Source organism: Salvelinus namaycush, chromosome 27, assembly GCF_016432855.1.
Source record: "Salvelinus namaycush isolate Seneca chromosome 27, SaNama_1.0, whole genome shotgun sequence".
Classification (NCBI taxonomy): Eukaryota; Metazoa; Chordata; class Actinopteri; order Salmoniformes; family Salmonidae; genus Salvelinus; species Salvelinus namaycush.
This window is the reverse complement of record NC_052333.1, coordinates 35,863,878-35,885,890: the sequence shown is the minus strand read 5'-3', so window position 1 is coordinate 35,885,890 and position 22,013 is coordinate 35,863,878. Positions and strand designations below refer to the sequence as shown.

The window sequence follows — 22,013 nt, the reverse complement described above, 5'->3', positions numbered from 1 at the left end:
TTGGGATGAGTCGGACAGCAGAGTGAAGGAAAAGCAGCCAACAAGTGCTCAGCATATGTGGGAACTCCAAGACTGTTGGAACAGCATTCCAGGTGAAGCTGGTTGAGAGAATGCCAAAAGTGTGCAAATCTGTCATCAAGGCAAAGGGTGGCTATTTGAAGAATATCAAATATATTTGTATTTAACACTTTTTTGGTTACTACATGATTCCATATGTGTTATTTCATAGTTTTGATGTCTTCACTATTATTCTACAATGTAGTAAATAGTAAAAATCCTTGAATGAGTTGGTGTTCTAAAACCTTTGACCGGTATTGTAAGTACAGTTAAGCGTCAGGGTACAGTAGTAAAATGCTGCACGCGTTAAATTCGTATTGACAGTGGTTAGGAATCAAAGTTGTAAATCACAAATTAAACCATCATACTGGTATCTCTACTCAGTACAGAGATTAATAAAGTTGAATAAATCACTTTTTTTATTTTTTTTTATGCAGAACTACATATACAAAAAGTTAAACGCGGAAACCATAGTCATCGAGTTATAAAAATTAAAAAAAGACACTTGAAGCGATTCGGTTGGAAGTGCATTTAAACAGAAGGCAAATTGACCCGAGCCTTCCCGTCCAGTCCCTTTTTAGCATTTGTGTGGCGCTGTCTTTACAAGCATTACCACATTCCAGTGACATAAATCCATACAAAACTCTATTCGTGTTTTAGCTTCTAGTGACCTCTTTAGGTTCCCTGTCTGTCAATCACTGTGGATCAGTAAAAAAAAGCCCTGAAAAGAAAGGTTGGATCATAGAGAGCGTAAGAAAGATAATTAGGGGAGTTGTGTAAGCAGGATAGAGCTTAAAATGGCTCATGAGGACAGCTTGGAGTAGCTGGGTGGGGAGAACTTGCGCTTCAGGTATTTGATGATATAGAGAGGGAGACAGCTGACGACGGTGATCACGGACACCTTCCAAAGGAAGGCTGGTGTCGTGATGAAGCCCAGGTCTGGTATAAAAAAACAACACAGGTTAGAAATCTGTCCAAATAACCGCACATACAATATGTGCAAGGCACTGACATGTTGATATACATTAATTTATTTTCAATTTATTCAAAAGATTTAGTTGATAATTATGGATCCATGTTTTCTGTTTAAAAAGAGCTTTTGCACACATGCCTGGAATGAGACATCACTGAGTGGAATGGTAAAACAATATAAGTAGCAAGAAAATATGCTCAATACGTCACATCAAATATGGCTGCAAAAGACATGGTCAGAGTCTGGTCACAGAAGGAACACGAACAGGGCTGAGCAGTCACAGCACGGTCAAAAACAGTGACGAGAGGAAAGTGTGAAAAGGAAGTGGAAGAGAAGAGGTAGCGTTTCCACAGTGCCGCACACCTACCCAGAAATGCTCCAAAGGTCACCCTGCCTATGCCTGTCCCAAGGACACATACAGTAGCAAAAGAGAGGATGAGCAGCAGAGAGAGAGAGAGAGAGAGACCAAATGAGTGCTAGCATGAGAGAGAGAAAAACAGGGAAAGAGATACGGGAGCGAGCGAGAGAGAAGATGGCAGACACGAACAAAGCACAGACCTCCAAGGTTGAATTGGGTTAACTGAAACATAAGCGCATCAAACTAAAACACACAAGCTGCAGTGCAGTGTAGTGCAAAGGGTGAGACTGTTCCACGACAAGATTAAAGTGTTTTTGTAAAAAACTGCCCTCCACATAACAAAAAAGCAAAGAGCAACATCAAATAATTTCCCCTCAACACTTATCAGCACAAATGCAAACAGCATACTATTTTTTTTGTTTTTTACTTTGGCCCTAAAGGGATAAATAACATTTAATTGAGTTGTTTTTTCCCCCTCAGGTAAACAACATTTGCTTACCGAAGTACTCATTGAGGAAGGCAAGCGAGGCTATGTAGCAGCCCAGACTGAGGAACTCTGCTAGCACCATGAGCCAGTGCCAGGTTCGGATGTTGAGCGCCACCATGAGCAGCTCGGTGAGGATCAGCGCAGTGAAGGAGATGGCCACCACGTGCACAAACTCAGACTCAAACAACACCAGTGCGCCGTACATCAGGATACCGCCTGGGGGCGCCACAAAGAAGTGTTAGTGACGTAGTACTGGTTGAGTAACTGTCTAACCAGCATGAGAAAGAAACTAGAGAATGATCAACTAGAATGAATTCTAGTCATCAACTAGAATACATTTGTTTCGAGTTAATAACAATAAGACCTAACATAAAATGTACCGGCTTATTCTTTTAGGGAACCAAATATGACAAGTACATTAGGCCTTTGTTTTGGATTATTTCTTAAGTTACTTTGATCCCCAATGCTCACTGAAAGTCTGTTATTCAAAATATGTATTAGGATTCAAGTAAGTCTTAAGACACAGGATCTGACTCAATTACAGTATTTATGAGGGCAAACAGACAATGTGTCCAAGTGTATCCAAAAACCAACCAGGTAGACCACTGAGTACTGTAGCATGACAGTCATTCATCTATTCTATGGTGGTGCCTACTGTATTTTGATAGCCTTTCATTTAATTATAACACGCCGCAAATTGAGCTTAATAGCCTATTACTGATCACATAATTGCCTTTTCCATACAGTCTACATACAGTGCATTCCTGGGAGTTAAACTCTGTAATAAATTAAAACCGACGATCGTGGCCTGATATTTTTTCTCCCCCCTCATATCTCCCTGTTTTTCATTGGACTTTGGTAATAGACCTTTAATTAAAAAACGAGAGCTGTCAGGAAGTGACGCTTCAGTAAGAACATAGATCTTTCTCAACACGCTGCATGGCTTAGCGATTACAGAAATATCGATTTACTGGACAGACAAAAGCCTGCGTGTAACTGCAGATGACGCTTGGAAACCTAAGCTACTGAGAAACAGGACTGTCTGAGAGTCAGGGGGCCAGGGGACTGACGGTATCGCACATAGTAAAAATGATGCAATATAAGTGTGGTGCCTGGATGAACGGTCAGTAATAAAAAGTGTTTAAGCCAGTACGCTGCGCTTCGTTCAGGTTGCTTTCAGAAAAGCTGCCTTACTGTGCGGATGGATCATTTGGATATAAGAGTTGTGCACCTGGCCGACATCTTCAGAATATCCATAATGTTTAGAAGCACCCTCCCCTGTGTTAGTATTCATCATTAGAACTGTGTTAAGGAAATCTAACTTAGAAAGCTACAGGAGTATCCTGTCAATTCTCTTACCTTGGTAAATACTGATTAACACCCAAATGAGAAAAGTCTTGAAAGACAAGGAACGACCCTAAAAGAAGAGAAAAATACAGAATTGCAGACATCATAATCTAATTCTTGTCAAACCACAAAACACAACTTTTGAATTCACTTTAACCTGTTAAACCCTGAATGAAAATAGAGTCCGTGTAAATTGACCATCCATTCCCCGTCCAGCCTGTATTATATAGGAGAGGTTGTCATTTTACCTTGGTGAGGTCTTTGTAAAGCTCAGGGTACAGCAGGGCCATCTCTGGCTTCACGTCCTGGTCCAGCACCAGGGAAAATACAGGGAACATAGTGTAGATGGTAGAATACCTGCACAGAAGGGGAGAACACTGAGTACAAAAAAAAAGTATGAATGTATGTACTTGTAAGTCGCTCAGGATAAGAGCGTCTGCTAAATGACTTAAATGTAAATGTAACACAGGACCGAGTTAATACAGAACACTGTGCCAAGTGCATCAATAGAAAGGGTCACACCTTCTCATGTTTAGATGCATGCACATACTGTACGCACACATGGAAACAATTGCCGTAGAAATATAGACAACCACATACCCAACCATGAGAAAACCCTGGTACAAAGGGACTGATGCAAAGTAGAAAATGGAGGAAAACACTGCCTGCAAAGAGGGAGAGAGATGACACGTTTCATTCAAGTCCTTCCATATTCAGGAGTCCTTCCATGTTCAGTTCTGTTACCTGCATGGTTGATATGATCATGCCTCGGTGCATGACAAACTGGCCCAGGGCTGCTGAGCGCTTGTAGCTGTTCCTGCCGTGGACCATGAGCAGCCGGCCGATGTGCTTAAACTGAGTGATGGAGAAATCTGCCGCCAGGGATGCCTGCTTCCCCTCCTGCACGGGGAGAGCATAAGTGCGTAATGTTATTCTACGGAAGGACACACCCCATATCCCACTAAATACGGCACCCATAACAGGTTTTGCATTTTATTTTATTTGACTATTAAACGTTATAATATGTGGATGGGATAAGAGGAGGAGTGATATGGGTTGTTTACCTTTCCTTCAATGCCGATACCACAGTCTGCTGCCTGGATCATACTGACATCATTACCTCCATCACCTGGGAGAGACAAGAGAGCCACAGGCTCAATAATAACATGTAAAAGAGCCATATGGAAATAAGGCTTACGCCCCAGGATGACGACAGAACAATGTTAATGATGCTTGTGCTGTTTGATTGCCATCTTGTGGACATAATAGGTGTGTACCTTCTCGTACTGGGTTTAGTTTCTTCTTTTTCAAAAAAGTAGTCAATAGTGAGGTATATTACTGGTAGGAATTTTCTACAATTGACTTATTTAATCATTTGGCATTCATTGTACACCGATCATTGTAGCAGTTGTGTCTGATACAAAGGATGAGAGTGGTTAGTTGTTATGCATCTGGGTCTTGCCCAGGGTGCAAAGGGGCTCACCTATGGCACAGGTTCTGTTGGCTGTGTGCTGCTTGAGCAGGTGGACGATCTGGGCTTTCTGAGTGGGGGAGCAGCGACAGCAGACTACCGCTGGACACTGACACGCCAGCTCCACAAACTCATGCTCATAGTACCGCAGACACACCTGTGGGAAGAGAAACATACTGACACGCCAGCTCCACAAACTCATTTGATTTGGAAAATGCAAACACATCCGGACCCACACAAGCACATTTACATCATGAAGTATTTACTGTACCATCTCTTCAGATCCATTCTTTTATTTTTTTATACCTTTATTTAACGAGGCAAGTCAGTTAAGAACAAATTCTTATTGTCAATGACGGCCTAGGAACAGTGGGTTAACTGCCTTGTTCAGGGGCAGAACGACGGATTTTTACGTTGTCAGCTCAGGGATTATATCCAGCAACCTTTCGGTCACCAGTCCAACACTCTAACCACTAGGCTACCTGCCGCCCTGTCAATCAATGGTGTTATAATTAAGCAACAACGCCAGAGGGGGTGTGGTATATGGCCAATATACCACGGCTAAGGGCTGTTCTTCTGCACAACGCAAAGTGCCTGTATACAGCCCTTAGCCATGGTATATTGGCACATATACCACAAATCCCAGAGATGCCTTATTGCTATTATAAACTGGTTACCAATGTAATTAGAGCAGCTCAAATAAATATTTTGTCATACCCGTGGTATACGGTCTGATATACCACGGCTGTTAGCCAATCAGCATTCAGGGCTCAAACCACTCAGTTGATGTTTTTTTGGCTGCATCTACATTACAATCTGCTTTGAGAGGTCTGTGAGAAGTGTTTGTGCTGTAGTACCTCCAAGGAGTCTCCAGAGATGACCAGAGCACAGTCGTGTTTCCTTCTGAAGGCATTGAGCTCCAGATGGGCCTCTCCTCTGTTGGAGACCTGCTCGAGAGCCAGGCAATACAATTAGTGGAAGGACAGATACAGGACCATTTCCTCATCCCTTTAACATTCATCAAGTGACAGATTATTATCTTAAGATGAAAAAGAAAGAGAAGCGAACCGATCTGAAGACATGAATATCTTGGCTTCTGGACACCAAATGGGAGCTTTTAGCGATACAAGTAGCTGTCTCCAGCTTATCCCCAGTAAGCATCCATATCTGAACAGAAAACAAAACCATGACAGGGAATCAGTGACAGCATTAAAAGCACCATTTTATAGTATTTTATATTATACAAGGACTAGTCAGATTCTGGTATGACATGGAATGCCTCTTTTCCACAGCTAACATTATACTGTATATGGAAAGGACAGCGCAATATAAATGCAGCCAACATATAACAAGTTCACAGTTGTAGTAAAACACAGAAAGATAGTGTGGTCTCACACCTTGATCCCAGCGTTTCTGAGGAGCTCCAGGGTTGGCCTGACGTCAGCCTGTAGTTGGTCCTCAACCCCAGTCAAACACAGAAGCTCCATCTCCCTCTCCAGACTCTCTACCACTGCTGACACCTTCAGAGCCCGGTCATGGATACTCAGCTTGGCCTGGTTGTAACGGTTCTACACCAACACAGAGGGAAAGATAGTCAGTCAGTGAGGGAGGCAGAGACGAGAAAGGAAGTGATAACGAAAGAGATAGAAATCAAGTCATAAGGGAGAAAAATCAGAGAGAAATAAATAACCATTGCAAAAGTGTGTAGCGCATCGGGCAAAAGAGGGAAGGAAATAAGTGGAATGACGGCAAGTAGGCAGCTCATTCGGTTTGAAGATTATTTTCAATTCAGCAGGACATTAAGTTTTGCACCTCAAAGTCTGTATACTGCTCTTCAGACAGAGATTTCTTAGCCACCACCAGGGTCCGAAGCCCTTCCCTGGCCATGTTCCCACACTGAGAACAAAAGAGGGGATAGTTAGGAAAGAGTGATGTAATATGATAAAACCAGAAATTACTGAACATTTGTAGAGACAAACGTACTCTGTATAGTCCAGTCAGATATATTGTTTGTTTCATAAATACGTGTTTCAACAAATTTCATATGGCATACAGTAGGTGTAACATCCGCTGAATAGCATACAGTACAGGCATAGATCATTTCATCTAATTGAGAGTCAGCTGCATCAGAACAGCACGTACAGTCAACCAACAAAGACAGAAATCAATGGGGAATAAAGTCGCCTCGGGAGAAAGTTCAGGAGGACACAAAACCCACATTTTATTGTTTCATATGAAACGCCAATGAGCTGAAAGTGACGCGCTGATTGCTTATTGACACGGTACCCATATAGCACCACTGCTTGGACAGTCTACGGGATATTACAGTCAATGGAACATCATTAACACCATTGTTAGGAATATGACATACTGGATGCGTCCCAAATGGCACCTTATTCCCTATATAGTGCATTATATTAAACCAACGCCCCATGGTCAAAAATAGTGCACTAAATAGGGAATAGGGTGCAATTTGGGACGCATGCATTAATGCCTCCTAGGAAAGGAATCCACTTCATGTTGGTCACTAATTAAATCAAAAACAGCCCCTGGTCCTAAATGACTCAATATTGCCAATACAATTATGAACATACAGTATTGCACACCCAGTCATGGGTGGGCCTGTTGATCTTGTGATGAATGAATGTCCTGGTTAACAACAGAGGTAATTACCCTGCATGTGTTCGATACATTTTGTTCATACGTACAACAGTCTGGATGGAAGCCTTACCTCCTCCTCCAGCCAATCATTGTACTGCACGATACTCGCCATGGCAACATCAGCACCCTTCATATAAAACGTGATGTCACCTGTGGTCTCCTCCTAGAGCAAAATATGAGAGAAAATGTAGATGTATAATCATATGAAAAGCATTCCAGTGCCATATAATACGAACATTAGACCTGAATTCAAATATCATTTTTTGTTAATGTCTAGATGGGCGTTGCACCATCCTGACTTTTCTCCTGGTTCCATTAGAGCAGGAAAGCTCAACCAAGCACAGCTTAAGTATTTGAAATGATTTCAAATAGTATTTAAACCCAGGACTGACTAACACACCACACACACACACACACACACACACACACACACACACACACACAACCAGGCAAAAGTGTGGACACGCCTACTCATTCAAGGGTTTTTATTTATTTTTTTAGAATGTTCTACATTGTATAATAATAGTGATGACATCAGAACTATGAAATAATACATATGGAATCATGTAGCAACCAAAAAAGTCCAAATACAGTTGAAGTCGGAAGTTTACATACACTTAGGTTGGAGTCATTAAAACTCATTTTTCAACCACTCCACAAATTTCTTATTAACAAACTATAGCTTTGGCAATTGTTTACAGACAGATTATTTAACTTAAAATTCACTGTGTCACAATTCCAGTGGGTCAGAAGTTTACATACACTAAGTTGACTGTGCCTTTAAACAGCTTGGAAAATTCCAGAAAATGATGTCATGGCTTTAGAAGCTAATTGACATAATTTGAGTCAATTGGGGGTGTACCTGTGGATGTATTTCAAGGCATACCTTCAAACTCAGTGCCTCTTTGCTTGACATCATGGGAAAATCAAAAGAAATCAGCCAAGACCTCAGAAAAAAATTGTAGACCTCCCCAAGTCTGGTTCATCCTTGGGAGCAATTTCCAAACGCCTGAAGGTACCACGTTCATCTGTACAAACAATAGTACGCAAGTATAAACACCATGGGACCACGCAGCCGTCATAGCACTCAAGAAGGAGATGTGTTCTGTCTCCTAGAGATGAACGTACTTTGGAGTGAAAAGTGCAAATCAAATCGCAGAACAACAGCAAAGGACATTGTGAAGGTGCTGGAGGAAACCGGTACAAAAGTATCTGTATCCACAGTAAAAATGAGTCCTATATCGACGCTCAGCAAGGAAGAAGCCACAGCTCCAAAACCGCCATAAAAAAGCCATACTACGGTTTGGAATTGCACATGGGGACAAAGATCGTACTTTTTGGAGAAATGTCCTCTGTTCTGATGAAACAAAAATAGAACTGTTTGGCCATAATGACCATCGTTATGTTTGGAGGAAAAAGGGGGAAGCTTGCAAGCTGAAGAACAACATCCCAACCATGAAGCACGGGGGTGGCAGCATCCTGTTGTGTGGGTGCTTTGCTGCAGGAGGGACTGGTGCACTTCACAAAATAGATGGCATCATGAGGATGGAAAATTATGCGGATATATTGAAGCAACATCTCAAGACATCAATCAGAAAGTTAAAGCTTGGTCGCAATTGGGTCTTCCAAATGGACAATGACCTCAAGCATACTTCCAAAGTTGTGGCAAAATGGCTTAAGGACAACAAAGTCAAGGTATTGGAGTGGCCATCACAAAGCCCTGACCTCAGTCCTATAGAAAATGTGTGGGCAGAACTGAAAAAGTGTGTGCAAGCAAGGAGGCCTACAAACCTGACTCAGTTACACCAGCTCTGTCAGGAGGAATGGGCCAAAATTCACCCAACTTATTGTGGGAAGCTTGTGGAAGGCTACCCGAAGCGTTTGACCCAAGTTAAACAATTTAAAGGCAATGCTACCAAATACTAATTGAGTGTATGTAAACTTTTGACCCACTGAGAATGTGACGAAAGAAATAAAAGCTGAAATAAATTATTCTCTCTACTATTATACTGACATTTCACATTCTTAAAATAAAGTGGTGATCCTAACTGACCTAGGACAGGGAATTTTTACGAGAATTAAATGTCAGGAATTGTGAAAAACTGAGTTTAAATTTATTTGGCTAAGGTGTATGTAAACTTTCGACTTCAACTGTATATTTGAGATTTGAGATTCTTCAAAGTAGCCACCCTTTGCCTTAATGACAGCTTTGCACACGCTTGGCATTCTCTCAACCAGCTTCATGAGGTAATCACCTGGAATGCATTTCAATTAACAGGTGTGCCTTGTTAAAAGTTAATTTGTGGAATTTCTTTCCTTCTTAATGCATTTGAGCCAATCAGTTGTGTTGTGACAAGGTAGGGGTGGTATACAGAAAATAGCCCTATTTGGTACAAGACAAAGTCCATATTATGGCAAGAACAGCTCAAATAAGCAAAGAAAATGACAGTCCATCATTACTTTAAGACATGAAGGTCAGTCAATGCGGAAAATTTCAAGAACTTTGACAGTTTCTTCAAGTGCAGTCACAAAAACCATTAAGCGCTATGATGAAACTGGCTCTCATGAGGACCGCCACAAGAAATTAAGACAAAGTTACCTCTGCTGCAGAGGATAAGTTCATTAACGTTAGTAGCCTCAGAAATTGCAGCCCAAACAAATGCTTCACAGAGTTCAAGTAACAGACACATCTCAACATCAACTGTTCAGAGGAGACCGCGTGAATCAGGCCTTCATGGTCAAATTGCTGCAAAGAATCCACGACTAAAGGACACCAATAAGAAGAAGAGACTTGCTTGGGCCAAGAAACACAAGCAATGGACATTAGACCGGTGAAAATATGTCCTTTGGTCTGATGAGTGCAAATCTGAGATTTTTGGTTCCAACCGCCGTGTTTTTGTGAGACGCAGAGTAGGTGAACTGATGATCTCCGCATTTGTGGTTCCCACTGTGAAGCATGGAGGAGGAGGTGTGATGGTGCTTTGCTGGTGACACTATGTTATTTATGTTGAATTCAAGGCACTCTTAACCAGCATGGCTACCACAGCATTCTGCAGCGATACGCCATACCGTCTTGTTTGTGCTTAGTGGGACTATCATTTGTTTATCCAACAGGACAACGACCCAACACACCTCCAGGCTGTGTAAGGGCTATTTGACCAAGGAGAGTGATGGAGTGCTGCATCAGATGACCTGGCATCCACAATTACCCGACCTCGACCCAATTGAGATGGTTTGGGATGAGTTGGACCGCAGAGTGAAGGAAAAGCGGGCCAACAAGTGCTCAGCATATGTGGGAACTCCCTCAAGACTGTTGGAAAAGCATTCCAGGTGAAGCTGGTTGAGAGAATGCCAAGAGTGTGCAAAGCTGTCATCAAGGCAAAAGGTGGCTACTTTGAAGAATCTCAAATATATTTTGATTTGTTTAAAATGTTTTTGGTTACTACATGATTCCATATGTGTTATTTCATAGTTTTGATGTCTTCACTATTATTCTACAATGTAGAAAATAGTAAAAATAAAGAAAAACCCTGGAATGAGTAGGTGTGTCCAAACTTTTTACTGGTACTGTAGTTTTGTTGACCATTACATGGGTGGTAACTACGTCCATACCCTGATGATGATGCCCATCCTCTTGCTCTCTGAGGTGAAGGGGAAGATCTGCAGGATGTAGTAGGTTAGGACCTGTCCTGCTGGGGTCTTCAGCTGCAGGGAGGTCAGGTCCCTGTTCACCAGAGTCAGCCCTACGCTCTCCGTCCACCGCACCAGCGCCACCTGAAGAGGAGCAACATGCACACACACAGTAAGGTCAATGGTCAGGAACACACCTGCACAGACCCAGGCCCTCTGTGCCTCTCACTAGGGGCTAGCTACGGGTCCACATAGAGGGTTCAGAGGTCACGGTTAGGGGCTCTGTGTACGCTCACAGGGTCAACTTCCTGATCGCCTTGAATCAAAGGAAACACACAGGAAAGTAACTGGTTCATTGTTAAGTATCATTCACAGCTGAGAGGGAATACAATGAGACACAGAAGGAGGCTGTTGGCCTCATAGTAACAGAAGGACTATTAAACTATAATTCAGTGTCCAATTATTACACAATAGAAGAATGGCGAATAATCCTGAAGTCATAGGCTATGCTTTAGATTAAGACATATGGGGAAGGGACAAATGTGTTATCCAGGACCATTATAATGGTTGATAAACAATATGAATATTGTTGAATTCATATTCTATATGAATAGAATATGCACATTTGGATAATTTGTTAGTCCAATTATCTTAAGTATCACTTTGCAGTCAAAAAGTATAAAAGGTAACATGGCCAATAATTGAAACAGAAAGGCAAGCACTAAAACTGGCCTCTACTTAGTTATCATAATGAACAGGGATCTTTGTGAGCGTGTCCCTTCCCCAATAATGGGGCATATGCTCAACCGCAGCTTCATGTAAGCAACCTGTGCCAAAATATATATTTTCTGTGGTTTAACAACTGGTTGTATTACACACCATTGAAATACAAGAACATGCTCTGCATTTCAAAACTAGAGTCCAGTACACTATTGTGACGCAGTACAGCCCTTTACTGGATATAACCCAAAATCCTCAAGCATCCACAGTTGTAATATTGATAGTTTGTTGCCTTACAAATACTCTGTATACAATGCTCTAGGTGCCTTATCTCTGGAGTGGAGTCCATTCACAAACAGAGGAGTGTTTTTCTGTTTGTAATTTCCCTCCCTCTCCTCAGCAGGAACTCCTGCCCCCCAAGTGAGTGTTCAGCTGCACACGACTCAATTCTCCACGGGTTCATTTTCTATTTGCTCACTCAAAGGTTGTTATTATACTCCTGACCTACAAATTGGAACTTCCTGCTAATACCCCATCATTTCTTTATGGTTCCCCTTTGAGGTCCGTGCTAGAGCTGGCTATATTTACTCAACACACATCTGTGAATCATAATCGCATGGGCGTACGTGCGGCACATATGTGTGTACAAATGCGTACAGAGTCAGGATTTAATATCTACCTCCTCAATCAAGTTTATCAGCTCCATGGGAACTGTTTAAAGCCATGTCAACTTTGATACAAACTGTATGTAAATCATGTGTTACACAAGTAATGTAAGAGACTACCCGTGACTACTTGACGACAATGGCAGACCGGTTTAAAGTACCCAATCAATCATTTCAATAGCATTCCCAAAGTTCTAGTGAGCATGTATATCAACATGGCAGAGCTGCATTTAAAAGGAGCAGCAGCCTAAGCATTTCATGATGAAAATGGATCTGTAATAGCTCAATTCTTCCCACCGTGTCATTAAAATCCTAGTTCTGATTTGGTAACAGCACTCACTAAATATCATTCTCTTAATTGATTTAGGGTGGTCAACATTCAAAATACTAGCTTGTGGCACTGTCGCTATCACATTAAAACTTGTGCATTTATGTAAAACATTCATACATGCTGACTCTGTAGATAAATGTCCAGATTTGCAGTTTGATTTGGTCACCTATTGAAAAGGTCAATCAGGGACTTGCATATGCAAGTGACAATACGCAACCAGCCAAACCAATGAATTGCTCCTTTGCCTGGTACTCCCATTTGGGTCCCCTTTTTTCCATCGGATATCCTATTACCTCCTATTGGAGATGATAAACTCCTACTTCGAGACTCCACGGTCATTAAATGCCACGGTCAAACATTCTCGGGCCAGTTCCGAATGGCACCCTATTCACTATAGGCCCTGTTCCAAAGTAGCGGACTACATAGGGAATAGGGTGCCATTTGAGACGCAACCCCTCTGACATCACCGGGTCAGAGGTTAGAGCAGGGCCCTGTTCACAGCATGGTTGACCAGAAGGTCAACTGACCCCTGACCTCGGGTCGGCCCACTTCATCTCCTTAATGACGGCTCATTACATTAGAGAGAGTCGGCTAATTAAATATGGGTCTCATAGCGCTGCGCTGACCGGGCTCTGCCACTGTTGTCAATGAGGCTGAGGTTAGAGAGAGAGGGAAAGGAGAGCTAAGGGGAGAGAGAAAGAACAAAGAGAGCGAGGAGGAGAGAGCGAGGAGGAGAGGGAGAGATGTGAGCAGAGATGGAGAGGAAAAGAGACACAGATAGGGGTGAGGGGGAACTGAACAACCACAGACCCTTCTCATCGTCTCTCAAAGAAAATTAAATATTGATCAATCCAAGCAGTGCCAGACAATAGAGGGAGATAGAGCCGAGTGTAAAGGGAAATAAATAAATATACACATGAAGGTGGGACAGGACGGACGGGCAGGCAGGCAATTCCAGAGCAGACAAAAAGGGAAACCGAGATATATCTTTTGTAACCGTTTTATCTTCATTTTGACTGCTAGGTTGAGCTCGAGCCCAGTGCAAGTCAAGGTAAGTGTCACAAAGGCTTCACAAACTCATTGGGTCATGGGTGAGAAACACTTCAATGGCCCTGAACACTGTACTATATGGTGGGATTAGCGATCCTTTGATATGTATTGAATATTTATGACAAAGTTACATGGCGAAGAGTCCTCCTCATCCAGCAATCTGTCCTTGTGTCCTGTATGTATTCAATATTCATCCAGGACTTTCTTGGATTTATCAAAAAAAATAGCAACCATATTTCCATCAGAATGGGCAGTAAATAATTGGGTAAGCAGCGCCTGGTACTCATAAACGGCACTACTCTAGGATTACACAGACAGACACGCAGAGGAAGGTGACGCCACAGGACTGCCGTTGGGGTCTTTATCAGGCCAGATTCTTCCTTAATTAGAGCTATAAATTCTAAAGGACACAAACGCCGCTGATTAAAATAGCTTAACCTCTGACAACTTTATGGCCTCTGAGTTAACCTGGGCCTCAATGGAATGGCCATTATGACAAACTACAAAGATCATTTAGTGTTGAAGACGGACATCAGAGAGAAACCGGGGTTGTATTCAGTAGCCACTAAACGGAAACAATGGACTGAAACAGGGAGGGGCTACATGTACTTGTCCAATAAGAAACGCTTGTGTCGGTTTTCCGTTGCAAAACATTTTGCTTCGGTGTGCGTAATGAATACAACTCGGTGGAGTTAGAGCTGACCTCGTCAGGGCTGGAGGCCTGATAGGTGCGGTTGTCGTCGCTGAAGTCCTGGTCGGCCTCGGCGGCAGTGGACTCCGTCTCCCCGTTGACGCTGGCGTGGGACTCGTAGACGGGCGTGACGTTGTGGCACAGCGCGATGGCCTTCACCGCCTCGTGGATACGGCTGCTGACGCTCCTGCGGACCTTGGGGGCCGCCGCCTTGGGGGCCTGGGCTGGCTGGGGCTTCCTGGATGGGGTGGAGCTGGTGCTGCTGTTGGACTGCTGCGTCTGGGAGCTCGGCTGTGGAGACAAAGTACACCACTTTTGTTATTATTCTGCATACAGGGAGTGGACTATGATTACATGAAAAACAGACATTCCCTATTGGGAGATCCACATAGCACTGGGCCACATTCAGTTGGCAAACGTTCTCGAATGTTGCAGATAGAAATGCCATGACTAGAGTCGACATGACTCCTTGTTCTACATGTTGGATTAGCATGTTTGTTCTACATAGCATATTTATATCTGATTGTTCCAAAACGTGTTCTCTGACAACTCCCATCAATTCAACTCAGTGGCGTCTCACGGGCAGCCCGCTGTGCCAGCTAGGTTTGACAGAGTTGACGTGTTCCACTGAAGCGGATGGTTTCGCCTTATTAACCCTTATTGCTGCTAGAAAGAGAGACTCCTACAAAGACGCAAAATGGAAACACTTCAGCAAGCCTACTACAATGGAGTGCTCACTTCACTATGAAGAATGGGAGAGGTAGTCAGTCAAGTTATGAGAGCTCCTTTTATTGCCAGCTGCCATTAACATCATGTTTCATTTCATCCCTCTCTCTCTCTTTTCAGAATACCCTTCACTCTCTCTCGGTTTTAATCACTTACACCGGGGTGGGTAAAAAAATGTCTGATTAAAGGGTTAAACCTCTATGTCTACCTTGACATCTGTAGTTAATAGATTACTTCCGAGTTGGCAGATCAACTGCGATGTAACAATGGCATCACCGTAGCTTTGCACATGATATTAAATTGATTTATTCCTATGAATTACATAATGTTTACAGATGCCTGCATAATTCAATTTCACACATTGATATCTATATGCCCTTCGTTCGTCACAAACCATTACCCGCAGGGACCTATAATGAGGTTATGATAGATTTCCACGTAGCGCTACAATCAACCTCTGACCCTCGCTGTCATCTCAGTAATAAAGGGAACATGAAAAACACCAGCACGACAAATCAATGGGGCTGAAGCGCTAGCTGCTATTGAGTAGGGAGCTAAAAAGACTCATCTTTCATTAGCCAAGCTTAAACAGAGTGCAGGCAGATGGTTCCATCCTCAGCACAGCTGTTAGGGGCCTGCCTGAGTGTGAACAATATCATTCTGTCATGCCTTCGTCTAGAGATCAACCACCTAGAGGGAACGCTGGTTTTTACTGTACGTCGGTGTAACGCTCAGGGACTGAGCTTGAATGAACAATGAAAAGGGCCAAGACGAGAAGTAGTGGAAAGACAGGTTTGACTAAGTGTCTCTTTATGAGGAGTCGTGAGCCATGATCTCTCCTGGTACCAATGAAAGTGAATAAAACAAAGAGATCAATAGCTAATCTATCTCCTGTTTATTCCCCTAAATGACAGGCGGTTTGCACATGTTTACTAAAGTTCCTCAAATTCAGTGAACCATTTAAGGACAATCCTGAGAATGTGACCCTAAATGGTAGAGTATGATCACCTGTGCGTATGACCGCCCTATATGGCTCTGTATCTCGTCCATGGTGTCCGTCCCATAGGACACTGTCCCCAGGTGCAGCCGCTTGAAGATCATCTCGTTCTGTGTCAGAGTGCCTTCAATTCACAAAGCAGAATGAAGTCAGATTCGTATTAGAGGCAAACAACAGGTTAATGAGCGAGAGAGTCTCTATACCAGCACATCATTCACATACTGCTGCTCATGGAGTCATTTTTGAGTTGGTCATGTAGGCATTCTTATAGCTACAGTGTTACCCCTAGGATTTCTTTCAGCATTGGTGGCAGAGTTTAGTGGGGGGACGGACATTTGTCCTCAGAAGAATGCCTAATGACCACGTACCATCATGCATCTCATTACCCGTATGGACTCCGTCCTCTCCAACCAACCCAACACAGCATACAAGAGACACTGAGTGTTCCGACTAAAAACGACTGAAAATGGAGGCAGCGGCTCTCGTTTAATGGATGCTGCTTGCCAGAATGTGTATTGATACAGCGTAAATCTGATTAGGGGGCAACTACCTTCCAATAACATCACGGGCTCACAAGGTTATCCAATTCTAATGGATTGATCGTTTTTGCTTTCTTTCCATGTGATTTAACTATCAACTGGGATAAATAGGTAAGGAGGCTGGCTAATCTATTCCTACCACCCCTAGAGTTGATCACTTTGATATAAGGTTTGGTTCTTGGAAAGGACACTCATTTGTTCTAAAAGAGTCAGAGAAAGAATACATGTAGAATAAACAAAAGAGAAATGAACTAACAATCTCATGTGAATTCTATATTTTCAGGGATGCAAACAGGTGAGGGCCCCAAAAGGTGACCACATTTTTTTGGGGCACGGAAATGAGTGAAAAATCCATGTGAAGTGCAAGAACATTTGGTTATTTTTTGAGAATAACAAGTCCAGAATACAGATATGAAAATAGTGTCCTGGTGTAAGGGGGAGTAGGGCTCTTTGGTCTGCGTTCATCATAACATGTCAGACAATAATGCATCAGTCTTCAATGCAGCTGCATCTGACAAGTTGTTCTATAGAGGTGCATAAAGAAGGAGGACATTAGCACAATGAAAGTACTTAAAGGCTGCTGCCCTATGTACATAGTCATGGAGCACAGGTCATTTTAATCATGTTTACATACTGTTTAACCCACTTCATATGTATACTGTATTCTAGTCAAGGCATATCCTTTATAACTAACGCTGTATATATACTTTTCTTCAGATATACTACATGTTCTATCCATATACTGTCGATATTGTCTATACATCCCATATACATACATATACAGTACCAGTCAAAAGTTTGGACACACACGGATTCAAGGGTTTTTCTTTATATTTGACTATTTTCTACATTGTAGAACAATAGTGAAGATATCAAAACTATGAAATAACACATGGAATCATGCAGTAACCCAAAAAGTAAAAAACAAATCAAAATATATTTGAGATTCTTCAAAGTAGCCAGCCTTTGCCTTGATGACAGCTTTGCACACTTGGCATTCTTCAAAACTGTTGGAAAAGCATTCCAAGTGAAGCTGGTTGAGAGCATGCAAAGAGTGTGCAAAGCTGTCATCAAGGCATATAATATACACAGGGGGATCTTGGGATCTCCCCACTGTATATACACACATACAGTTGAAGTCGGAAGATTACATACACTTATGTTGGAGTCATAAAACTTGTTTTTCAACCACTCCACAAATTTCATGTTAACAATCTATAGTTTTGGCAAGTCAGTTAGGACATCTACTTTGTGCATGACACAAGTAATTTTTCCAACAATTGTTTACAGACAGATTATTTCACTTAAAATTCACTGTGTCACAATTCCATGGGTCAGAAGTATACATACACCTAAGTTGACTGTGCCTTTAAACAGCTTGGAAAATTCCAGCAGATGATGTCATGGCTTTAGAAGCTTCTGATAGGTTAATTGACATCATTTGAGTCAATTGGAGGTGTACCTGTGGATGTATTGAAGGCCTACCTTCAAACTCAGTGCCTCTTTGCTTGACATCATGGAAAAAAATGAAGAAATCAGCCAAGACCACAGTAAAAAGAATTGTTGACCTCCACAAGTCTGGTTCATCTTTGGGAGCAATTTCCAAATGCCTGAAGGTACCACGTTCATCTGTACAAACAATAGTATGCATGTATAAACACCATGGGACCAGGCAGCCGTCATACCGCTCAGGAAGGAGACGCATTCTGTCTCCTAGAGATGAACCTACTTTGGTGCGAAAAGTGCAAATCAATCCCAAAACAACAGCAAAGGACCTTGTGAAGATGCTGGAGGAAACGGGTACAAAAGTATCTATATCCACAGTAAAACGAGTCCTATAATCGACATAACCTGAAAGGCCTCTCAGCAAGGAAGAAGCCATTGCTCCAAAACCGCCATACAGAAGCCAGACTACGGTTTGCAACTGCACATGGGGACAAAGATTGTACTTTTTGGAGAAATGTCCTCTGGTCTGATGAAACAAAAATAGAACTGTTTGGCCAGAATGACCATCGTTATGTTTGGAGGAAAAAGGGGGAGGCTTGCAAGCCGAAGAACACCATACCGTGAAGCACGGGGGTGGCAGCATCATGTTGTGGGGTGCTTTGCTGCAGGAGGGACTGGTGCACTTCAAAGTAGATGACATCATGAGGATGGAAAATTATGTGGATATATTGAAGGAACATCTCAAGACATCAGTCAGGAAGTTAAAGCTTGGTCGCAAATGGGTCTTCCAAATGGACAATGACCCCAAGCATACTTTTAAAGTTGTGGCAAAATGGCTAAAGGACAACAAAGTCAAGGTATTGGAGTGGCCATCACAAAGCCCTGACCTCAATCCTATAGAAAATATGTGGGCAGAACTGAAAAAGCTTGTACGAGCAAGGAGGCCTACAAACCTGACTCAGTTACACCAGCTCTGTCAGGAGGAATGGTCCAAAATTCACCCAACTTATTGTGGGAAGCTTGTGGAAGGCTACCCAAAACGTTTGACCCAAGTTAAACAATTTAAAGACAATGCTACCAAATACTAATTGAGTGTATGTATATTTCTGACCCACTGGGAATGTGATGAAAGACATAAAAGCTGAAATAAATCATTCTCTCTACTATTATTCTGACATTTCACATTCTTAAAATAAAGTGGTGATCCTAACTGACCTAAGAAAGGGAATTGTTAAATGTCAGGAATTGTGAAAAAGATGTAAACTTCCGACTTCAACTGTACATATATTCAGGACTCCGACATTGCTCATCCTATATTTCTTAATTCCATTCTTTTACTTTTTAGATGTGTATTATTGTGAATTGTTAGATATTACTGCACTGTTGGCGCTAGGAACATAACTATTTTGGTACACCCGCAATAACATCTGCTAAATATGTGTATGCTACCAATACAATTTTATTTGAAGTATTTGAGGGTTCTAATGATAAGACATGAATGAAAGTTCATGAATAAAAGGTTTTAAGAGTGTTACATGCTCAATCAAGCACATTGTACCCTAAAATATGAGTGACTTTAGTGAGACAAAAATGTTCAGCTGCCCCTTTAAGGACGGTAGGTTGCCATGGTAACTGTTGAGAATCTCTGACATCTCTTGGCTAAGTTAGCACTTGCATCAATCGCAAACTAACATTGAAAAATAACCTAGCATGTGAACAAAACTATGTATATAGCCAAGAAACACTATGACAAAGTCACACTTTAGTAGACCTTCTGGAAAATCCGACCAACTATGCCTATGTGCGTCCCAATTTGTTTTATTTCAGCACCACACTCATAGTGCCACAGCCCCCCAGTTTGTGGCGTGGAGAGATGACAGAGCCTACCCACAAAGCACTCACTCTGATATGACATAGCTGACATCACATATATGACAACTCTTTCTTTGACATTCTTTTTGTAGGATGCGTTGGGATGCACTCTGCGCACAGTCAATGATTTCGATATGAGAAACTACACAGATCTACACGATTCATGTGGATGGCCTATTTTGCGATCAAAACAGAGAATATCGCCGAAAAGCGACAGGCTTGCATCCCTGATGGTAACATTTGGTCATACTACAGTGGCTGTGTGTCCTGTCACCTGTTTTGTCAGTCAGTAGGTACACCAGACGGCCCAGCTCCTCAGGAATGGTACTGGTCCGTACCACGGTACCAGGGATGTTTTCATCTTTCATGATCATCCAACCGTAGGCCGACTTCCCCATGTCCAGATTGACACGCAGGCTGCAGATACAAATAAAACAGAGGTCAAGTCAAATATGTGTGAAGCAAAATATGTTTTAAGCAAGCAAAATGAAATCCAACTACCATGATTCTACTCAAACAACTTCACCCAATAATATATGATTAGAAAGGTTAAAAAATTTAAAACATTACAGCACAATTGAAAAATATATGGCACATGGTGATAGGTGGGTTGGGCTGAGTGTCTGAAGGGCAGGATTAAAGAGCTTATGTTTGGTAATGTATTATTGTTATGTGACTGCTTTATATAAAAGTACCATGTATGTCAAATGTATATGTAAAATGTATGTATGTAGCAAAAAAGCTGCAAAAAAAACTAAGAAATTTGTCCTCCAAAGAGGACAAAGAGATAAATAATGTTACCCAACAAGAGTCTATACTGTGTCTACCTCTATGTGCTGTACCTGATGGGGATGATGTAGGAGAATAGCACAATGAAGCGGAACAGGTTGCGAAACCAGGGGCCCACAAAGCCCTGCACCGCTACCATGACAATAGACAGGACCACCTGAGCCAGGAACAGAGCCTTGGTAAGGCGGTTCAGCTCCAGGTCCAGCAGACCCACCTGTAGAGGTGAAAGAGGTCAGGGTTCAGATGTTAAAGGTCAGGGTCAGAGCCACAGGTTAAAAAGACAGACAAATCCTCCACTGGGACTAGATATGCTTGGCTTCATTGACTCTTTATGTATGCATGTATTTATTATGGATCCCCATTGGCAGCAGCTACTGTTCCTTGGGTCCTGCCATATTAACTTCCTATGGATAGGGGGCAGCATTTTCACGTTTGGATGAAAAGCATGCCCAGAGTAAACTGCCTCCTACTCAGTCCCAGATGCTAATATATGCATATTATTAGTAGTATTTGATAGAAAACACTGAAGTTTTTGAATCATGTTTGTAACTATAACAGAACTTATTTGGCAGGCAAAACCCCGAGGACAAACCATTCAGATATTTTTTTTTGAGGTCACTCTCTTTTCAATGGGGTTTCATTGGGAATCCAGATTTCTAAGGGACCTTCCTGCAGTTCCTATCGCTTCCACTGGATGTCAAGTCTTTAGAAATTGGTTGAGGTTTTTCCTTTGAGAAATGAAGAAGTAGCCATGTTCAGAATGAGGCTCGAGTGAAGTGTACTGTTTGTTAGAGGCGCGTGACAAGATAGCATGCTACACATTGTTTTCCTCCGGTATTGAACACAGATCATGCCGTCTTCAATTTTATCGGTTATTTACGTAAAAAAATACCTAAAGTTGTATTACAAAAGTAGTTTGAAATGTAACTTGTAGTCATGTTGAGTGAGTTGGAACCAGTGTTTTTCTGGATCAAACGCGCCAAATAAATGGACATTTTGAATATATATCGACGGAATTAATCGAACAAAAGGACCATTTGTGATGTTTATGGGACATATTGGAGTGCCAACAGAAGCTCATCAAAGGTAAGGCATGAATTATATCTTTATTTCTGCGTTTTGTGTCGCACCGGGAGGGTTGAAATATGATGGTCTGTGATTGTTAGCTGGGGTGCTATCCTCAGATAATAGCATTGTTTGCTT

General features: G+C 42.1%; 1 protein-coding gene across 1 annotated transcript in view; it reads right to left on the bottom strand.

Annotated features, from left to right (window-relative positions):
• Positions 1 to 259: 259 nt before the first annotated feature.
• The window catches only part of LOC120022542 (probable phospholipid-transporting ATPase IIB), a 49,333-nt gene continuing 27,579 nt past the window's right edge, over positions 260 to 22,013 (bottom strand). Inside the window, exons 12-29 of the mRNA XM_038966492.1 lie at positions 20,864 to 21,024; positions 20,296 to 20,438; positions 16,176 to 16,288; positions 14,454 to 14,732; positions 10,967 to 11,128; positions 7,425 to 7,517; positions 6,506 to 6,589; positions 6,091 to 6,261; positions 5,762 to 5,860; positions 5,551 to 5,640; positions 4,706 to 4,850; positions 4,287 to 4,351; positions 3,967 to 4,122; positions 3,823 to 3,887; positions 3,471 to 3,579; positions 3,235 to 3,292; positions 1,888 to 2,091; positions 260 to 996 (exon numbers count right to left, since the gene is read on the bottom strand). Of these exons, the coding sequence (XP_038822420.1) occupies positions 860 to 996; positions 1,888 to 2,091; positions 3,235 to 3,292; positions 3,471 to 3,579; positions 3,823 to 3,887; positions 3,967 to 4,122; positions 4,287 to 4,351; positions 4,706 to 4,850; positions 5,551 to 5,640; positions 5,762 to 5,860; positions 6,091 to 6,261; positions 6,506 to 6,589; positions 7,425 to 7,517; positions 10,967 to 11,128; positions 14,454 to 14,732; positions 16,176 to 16,288; positions 20,296 to 20,438; positions 20,864 to 21,024 (2,334 nt within the window). The 3' untranslated portion in view covers positions 260 to 859. The remainder of the gene's footprint in view (positions 997 to 1,887; positions 2,092 to 3,234; positions 3,293 to 3,470; positions 3,580 to 3,822; positions 3,888 to 3,966; positions 4,123 to 4,286; positions 4,352 to 4,705; positions 4,851 to 5,550; positions 5,641 to 5,761; positions 5,861 to 6,090; positions 6,262 to 6,505; positions 6,590 to 7,424; positions 7,518 to 10,966; positions 11,129 to 14,453; positions 14,733 to 16,175; positions 16,289 to 20,295; positions 20,439 to 20,863; positions 21,025 to 22,013) is intronic.